General features: G+C 52.1%; 1 protein-coding gene across 1 annotated transcript in view; it reads right to left on the bottom strand.

Annotated features, from left to right (window-relative positions):
• The window catches only part of LOC144486618 (uncharacterized), a 23,151-nt gene extending 15,902 nt beyond the window's left edge, over positions 1-7,249 (bottom strand). Inside the window, exons 1-2 of the mRNA XM_078204662.1 lie at positions 7,163-7,249; positions 2,110-2,158 (exon numbers count right to left, since the gene is read on the bottom strand). Of these exons, the coding sequence (XP_078060788.1) occupies positions 2,110-2,158; positions 7,163-7,234 (121 nt within the window). The 5' untranslated portion in view covers positions 7,235-7,249. The remainder of the gene's footprint in view (positions 1-2,109; positions 2,159-7,162) is intronic.
• Positions 7,250-7,653: the final 404 nt, after the last annotated feature.

The following is a 7,653-nucleotide window of genomic DNA, read 5'->3' as shown; positions in this document are numbered from 1 at the left end:
TGTTCTTTGTTCACCCCACCATCGGGAACATTCTTTCTGAATCTACCCTGTCTCACCCTGTGTGAATTTTATAAGTTTCTATGAGATCCCCTCTCTCTCTTCTAAACTCCAGTGAATATAATCATAACCAACTTAGTCTCTCCTCATGTGACAGACCTGCCATCCCAGGAATCAGCCTGGTAAACCTTCGCTGCGCTCCCTCTATAACAAGGACATTCTTCCTCAGATAAGGAGACCAAAACTGCACACAATACTCCAGGTGTGGCCTCACCAACGCCCTGTACAATTGCAGCAAAACATCCCTATCCCTGTACTCCAATCCTCTCGCTATGAAGACCAACATATCATTCACCTTCTTCACTGCCTGCTGTACCTGCACGCTTACTCTCAGCGACTGATGCACGAGGACTCCAAGATCTCGCTGAGTATCCGCCTCTCTCAATTTACACCCATTCAAATAATAATCTGTCTTCCTATTATTGCTACCAAAGTGGATACCCTCACATTTATCCACATTATGCTGCATCTGCCATGCAGATACCCACACACTCAGCCTGTCCCAATCACACTGAAGCATCTCTGCAACTTCCTCACAGCTCACCCTCCCACCCAACTTTGTATCAGCTGCAAATTTGGAGACAATACATTCAGTTCCCTCTTCCAAATCATTTATATATAATGTGAACAGTTAGGGTCCGAGCGCAGATCCCCGCGGAACCCCACTAGTCACTGACTGCCAATCAGAACAAGACCCATTTATGCCAACTCTTTTAATTCCTCGGCCATTCCTTTATTCCCCGTTGTGAATTCTCCCGTTTCTGTCTGTAAGGGGCTACATTCACTTCTGTCAATCTTTTTCTCTTTACATACCTATGGAAACTTTTACAGTCAGTTTTTATCTTCCCCGCTCGCTTACTTTCATACTCTATTTTTCCTTCTTAATCAATCCCTTGGTCCTCCCTTGTTGAATTTTAAACTGCTCCCAATCCTCGGGCCTGTTCATTTTCTTGCCAGTTTTATGCTTCTTCCTTGAATCTGAGACTATCTCTGAGTTTCCCACATTAAAACAGTGACCTCACTTTGATCAGTGGCTATCAGAGGATTCGGGACATTCCAAGGATCCAAAACGTAATTTGTAGCTTTTTAAATCGCTCACTCTCTGTCTGTCTCTCTCTCTCTCTCTGTCTGTCCCTCTCTGTCTCTCTCTGTCTCTCTGTCTGTCTCTCTCTGTCTCTCTCTCTGTCTCTCTCTCTCTCTCTTTGTTTCTCTCTGTCTCTCTCTCTGTCCCTCTCTCTCTCTTTGTTTCCCTCTCTGTCTCTCTGTCTCTCTCTTTGTCTCTCTCTCTGTCTGTCTCTCTCTGTCTCTCTCTCTTTGTCTCTCTCTCCGTCTCTCTCTCTCTGTCTCTCTCTCTCTCTGTCTCTCTCTCTCTACGTCTCTCTGTCTCTCTCTGTCTCTCTGTCTCTCTCTGTCTCACTCTCTCTGTCTCTCTCTATCTCTCTCCGTCTCTCTCTGTCTCTCTCTCTGTCTCTCTCTCTCTCTCTGTCGCTCTCTGTCTCTCTCTCTCTCTCTGTCTCTCTCTCTGTCTCTCTGTCTCTCTCTCTGTCGCTCTCTGTCTCTCTCTCTCTCTCTCCCTCTGTCTCTCTGTCTCTCTCTCTGTCGATCTCTGTCTCTCTCACTCTGTCTCTCTCTCACTCTCTCTGTCTCTCTCTGTCTCTCTCTCTGTCGCTCTCTGTCTCTCTCTCTCTCTGTCGCTCTCTGTCACTCTCTCTGTCTCTCTCTCTGTCGCTCTCTGTCTCTCTCTGTCTCTCTCACTCTCTCTGTCTCTCTCTCTCTCTCTGTCACTCTGTCTCTCTCTCTCTGTCTGGGAGACGGAATCTCACAATCACTGAATGATTGAGGCACAGATGGAGGCCATTCAGCCCATCGTGTCAGTGGTGCTGGCCCTGTGTGTGTGTAACTGCTCCGATTGGCTGGGCCGGGATCATTTCTCCTGCTGCTGTTGAGGCCATTCCCATTCGGACACCGGGAACGCCGCCTCCTGCTGTTCCTGCCCTCCAGCTGCGCAGAGCTGGACCTGGACTGAATGGTGGAAGGTTCCGGATCATTTACCCATCAAAAGCAGCAGGGAGATGGTCACTGAGCGAGAGACCAGGGAGATCTGTGAGGAGAGAGAGAGGAGTGAACTGGAGGGAGAGTTAGTGCGCACACCCTCCGAGTGAGGGACACTGAGGGGAGGGACAGTGAGGGGAGGGACAGTGAGGGGAGGGATAGTCAGGGGAGGGATAGTCAGGAGAGGGAGGGATAGTGAAGGGAGGGATAGTGAGGGGAGGGAGGGATAGTGAGGGGAGGGAAAGTGAGGAGAGTGATATTGAGGGGAGGGATAGTAAGGGGAGGGATAGTGAGGGGAGGGAGGGGTAGTGAGGGGAGGGATAGTGAGGGGAGCGATAGTGAGGGGAGGGATAGTAAGGGGAGGGATAGTGAGGGGAGGGACAGTGAGGGGAGGGATAGTGAGGTGAGGGATAGTGAGGGGAGGGACAGTGAGGGGAGGGACAGTGAGGGGAGGGACAGTGAGGGGAGGGATAGTGAGGGGAGGGATAGTGAGGGGAGGGATAGTGAGGGGAGGGATAGTGAGGGGAGGGAGGGATAGTGAGGAGAGGGATAGTGAGTGGAGGGAAGGATAGTGAGGGACTCTGAGGAGAGGGAGGGATAGTGAGGGGAGGGAGGGATAGTGAGGGGAGGGAGGGATAGTGAGGGGAGGGAGGGATAGTGAGGGGAGGGAGGGATAGTGAGGGACACCGAGTGACACTGAGGCAGAAGTTTGAACTCTACTCGGAATCCACAGGAAATGATTCCTCCCAAAATATCGGCAGCAAAACCTCCCCCAGATCAACAACTTCCCATTAACCCCGACACCCCTCCCTATCTCTGTAACCTCCTCCAGCCCCTACACCCCCTCCCTATCTCTGTAACCTCCTCCAGCCCCTACACCCCCTCCCTATCTCTGTCACCTCCCCCAGCCCCTACACCCCCTCCCTATCTCTGTAACCCCCTCCAGCCCCTACACCCCTCCCTATCTCTGTAACCTCCTCCAGCCCCTACACCCCTCCCTATCTCTGTAACCCCCTCCAGCCCCTACACCCCCTCCCTATCACTGTAACCCCCTCCAGCCCCTACACCCCCTCCCTATCTCTGTAACCCCCTCCAGCCCCTACACCCCTCCCTATCTCTGTAACCTCCTCCAGCCCCTACACCCCTCCCTATCTCTGTAACCCCCTCCAGCCCCTACACCCCTCCCTATCTCTGTAACCTCCACCCAGCCCCTACACCCCTCCCTATCACTGTAACCTCCTCCAGCCCCTACACCCCTCCCTATCTCTGTAACCTCCTCCAGCCCCTACACCCCTCCCTATCTCTGTAACCCCCTCCAGCCCCTACACCCCTCCCTATCTCTGTAACCTCCTCCTGCCCCTACACCCCCTCCCTATCTCTATAACCTCCTCCAGTCCCTACACCCCTCCCTATCTCTGTAATCTCCTCCAGCCCCGACACCCCCTGTCTCTCTCTCTCTCGTCTCTTGCTCTCTGTCTCTCTCTCTGTCTCTCCCTCTCTCTCTCTCTGTCTCTCTCTCTCTGTCTATCCCTCTCTCTCTTTCTGTCTCTCCCTCTCTCTGTCATTCCCTCTCTCTGTCTCTCGCTCTCTGTCTCTCTCTCTCTGTCTCTCTCTCTCTCTGTCTCTCTCTCTGCCTCTCTCTCTCTCTGTCTCTCTCTCCCTCTCTCTGTCTCTCTGTCTCTCTCTCTCTGTCTCTTTCTCTCTCTGTCTCTTTCTCTCTCTGTCTCTCTCTCTCTGTCTCTCTCCCTCTCCCTCTCTCTCTCTCTGTCTCTCTCTCTGTCTCTCTCTCTCTCTGTCTCTCTCTCTCTCTGTCTCTATCTCTCTCTCTGTCTCTCTCTCTCTGTCTCTCTCTCTCTCTCTCTTTCTCTGTCTCTGCTCCTGATAAACTGATCTCTTTGACAGTTTTTCTTTGCCCTGGCGCTGATATCTCCTGTTGTGTCTCAAGGTCAGATTCTCTTGTTATTTATATTTCAGAGTGGGCAGCACGGTGACACAGTGGTTAGCGCTCCTCCCTCAGCGCCAGGGACCCGGGTTCGATTCCCGGGGGCACGGTGGCACAGTGGTTAGCGCTGCTGCCTCACAGCGCCAGGGACCCGGGTTCGATTCCCGGGGGCACGGTGACACAGTGGTTAGCGCTGCTGTCTCACAGCACCAGGGACCCGGGTTCGATTCCCGGGGGCACGGTGACACAGTGGTTAGCGCTGCTACCTCACAGCGCCAGGGACCCGGGTTCGATTCCCGGCTCGGGTCACTGTCTGTGTGGAGTCTGCACATTCTCCCCGTGTCTGCGTGGGTTTCCTCCGGGTGCTCCGGTTTCCTCCCACAGTCTGAAAGACGTGCAGGTTAGGGTGCATTGGCCGTGCTAAATTCTCCCTCAGTGTAACCCAAACAGGCGCCGGAGTGTGGTGACGAGGGGATTTTCACAGTAACTTCATTGCAGTGTTAATGTAAGCCTACTCGTGACACTAATAAATAAACGATTGAATCATTGGTCATAGAATAAATTCTAGAATCATTAACATTCTGTCCAAATACATCGGAACATTTTCCTCAATTCCGGACATTCCCTGAAATCTCCCCTCCCTCGGGAATTCCCAGTCTCGTGTGACCTCGAACCCAAACCCGCGATGTTTCTCCCTCTCCTTCGCTGGGAGTTCCCGACCCATAGACACTTCTCCCCAGTAACATGCCACCGTCATCAGCATCACATCAAACCTCCCAGCGCGGGAGGAGGCCATTCAGCCCACCATGCCCCATGCTAGCTGAGTGCAAGATCTCTCCAATTAGTCCCCACTCTCTCTCCCGCTCTCCCTGTAAATTTTCCCCCTTCCAGTATTTCCCCAATTGCCCCTTTTGAAAGTTCCTGTTGAATCAGCTTCCACCGCCCTTTCAGGCAGCGCCTTCCAGATCACAACAACTCGCTGTGTGTCCAAAATAAAATTCTCCTCATCTCCCCCCCCTCTGGTTCTTTCCCCGATTCTCTTCAATCTGTGTCCCCTCCGGTTACCGAGCCTCCTGTCACTGGAAACACTTTCTCCTCATTCACTCCATCCAAACCACCCCCTCCCCCTCGTGATTCTGAACGCCTCGATTCAATCTTCCACGACTATCCCCCTAACCCACACATCTTTGGACACTAAGAGGCAATTTAGCATGGCCAATCCCCCTAACCTGCACATCTTTGGACACTAAGGGGCAATTTAGCATGGCTAATCCACCTAACCTGCACATCTTTGGACACTAAGAGGCAATTTAGCATGGCCAATCCACCTAACCGACACATCTTTGGACACTAAGAGGCAATTTAGCATGGCCAATCCACCTAACCTACACATCTTTGGACACTAAGAGGCAATTTAGCATGGCCAATCCCCCTAACCTGCACATCTTTGGACACTAAGGGGCAATTTAGCATGGCCAATCCACCTAACCGACACATCTTTGGACACTAAGAGGCAATTTAGCATGGCCAATCCACCTAACCTACACATCTTTGGACACTAAGAGGCAATTTAGCATGGCCAATCCCCCTAACCTGCACATCTTTGGACACTAGGGGCAATTTAGCATGGCCAATCCAACTAACCTGCACATCTTTGGACACTAAGAGGCAATTTAGCATGGCCAATCCCCCTAACCTGCACATCTTTGGACACTAAGGGGCAATTTAGCATGGCCAATCCCCCTAACCTGCACATCTTTGGACACTAAGAGGCAATTTAGCATGGCCAATCCACCTAACCTACACATCTTTGGACACTAAGAGGCAATTTAGCATGGCCAATCCACCTAACCTACACATCTTTGGACACTAAGAGGCAATTTAGCATGGCCAATCCACCTAACGTACACATCTTTGGACACTAAGAGGCAATTTAGCATGGCCAATCCACCTAACCTACACATCTTTGGACACTAAGAGGCAATTTAGCATGGCCAATCCCCCTAACCTGCACATCTTTGGACACTAAGGGGCAATTTAGCATGGCCAATCCCCCTAACCTGCACCTCTTTGGACACTAAGAGGCAATTTAGCATGGCCAATCCACCTAACCTGCACATCTTTGGACACTAAGAGACAATTTAGCATGGCCAATCCACCTAACCTGCACATCTTTGGACACTAAGGGGCAATTTAGCATGGCCAATCCACCTAACCTGCACATCTTTGGACACTAAGAGGCAATTTAGCATGGCCAATCCACCTAACCTCCACATCTTTGGACACTAAGAGGCAATTTAGCACGGCCAATCCAACTAACCTACACATCTTTGGACACTAAGAGGCAATTTAGCATGGCCAATCCACCTAACCTGCACATCTTTGGACACTAAGGGGCAATTTAGCATGGCCAATCCACCTAACCTGCACATCTTTGGACACTAAGAGGCAATTTAGCATGGCCAATCCACCTAACCTCCACATCTTTGGACACTAAGAGGCAATTTAGCATGGCCAATCCACCTAACCTGCACACCTTTAGACACTAAGGGGCAATTTAGCACGGCCAATCCAACTAACCTCCACATCTTTGGACACTATGAGGCAATTTAGCATGGCCAATCCACCTAACCTGCACATCTTTGGACACTAAGGGGCAATTTAGCACGGCCAATCCACCTAACCTGTACATCTTTGGACACTAAGGGGCAATTTAGCATGGCCAATCCACCTAACCTGCACACCTTTAGACACTAAGGGGCAATTTAACACGGCCAATCCACCTAACCTGTACATCTTTGGACACTAAGGGGCAATTTAGCATGGCCAATCCCCCTCACCTGCACATCTTTGGACTGTGGGAGGAAACCGGAGCACCCGGAGGAAACCCACGCAGACACGGGGAGAACGTGCAGACTCCACACAGACAGTGACCCGAGCAGGGAATCGAACCCGGGTCCCTGGCGCTGTGAGGCAGCAGCGCTAACCACTGTACACAGGTACTGGGAAATGGGGTTGGATTAGATAGTTGGTTGGTTGCTATGGACCCGATACGCTGGAAATTTGCGGATTCCATGACCCCGGGTTTTCTGGGAGTTTGCAGTCGCCTACCTGGATGTGTGGCCCAGAGATGGTGGAGGGTTGTGGATGGGGGTGTCCCCTGCCTGGCTGGGCATTGCTCATTTCCAGATGCGGGGAGCTGACGGCTCTGGTCCACGATGTTGAGTTGAAGCCACTGCGATTGACTCCTGTTGCGAACTCTGCGACTGTGCAGGAAGTTACTGAGAGAGAGGCAGTGAGCCTGGTTTCCTCTCACTCGCTCTCGTTCTCACACAACCCGCCCGTGTCCTGACCTCGCGTGAGAGGAATAAATCATGGGGAGTGTCAGAGAGCCCCTTTCTCCTGCCTCGGTGTTGCAAACCCTGCCAGGCCTCCACTGAGGCCACGCCTGGGTCGCCGTGTCCAGTTTGGGGTCTCCTTATCCGGGGTAGGGTCTGTGTACGGCAGAGGGAGCGTAACGAGGGTTCGCCGGACTGATTCCTGGGGGGAGTGGGGTTATGGGGGAATCGTTAACCGGCACGAGAGGAGGCCATTCGGCCCAT

Source organism: Mustelus asterias, unplaced genomic scaffold (genome assembly GCF_964213995.1).
Source record: "Mustelus asterias unplaced genomic scaffold, sMusAst1.hap1.1 HAP1_SCAFFOLD_416, whole genome shotgun sequence".
NCBI lineage: Eukaryota > Metazoa > Chordata > Chondrichthyes > Carcharhiniformes > Triakidae > Mustelus > Mustelus asterias.
This window is presented reverse-complemented; position numbering and strand designations above follow the sequence as displayed.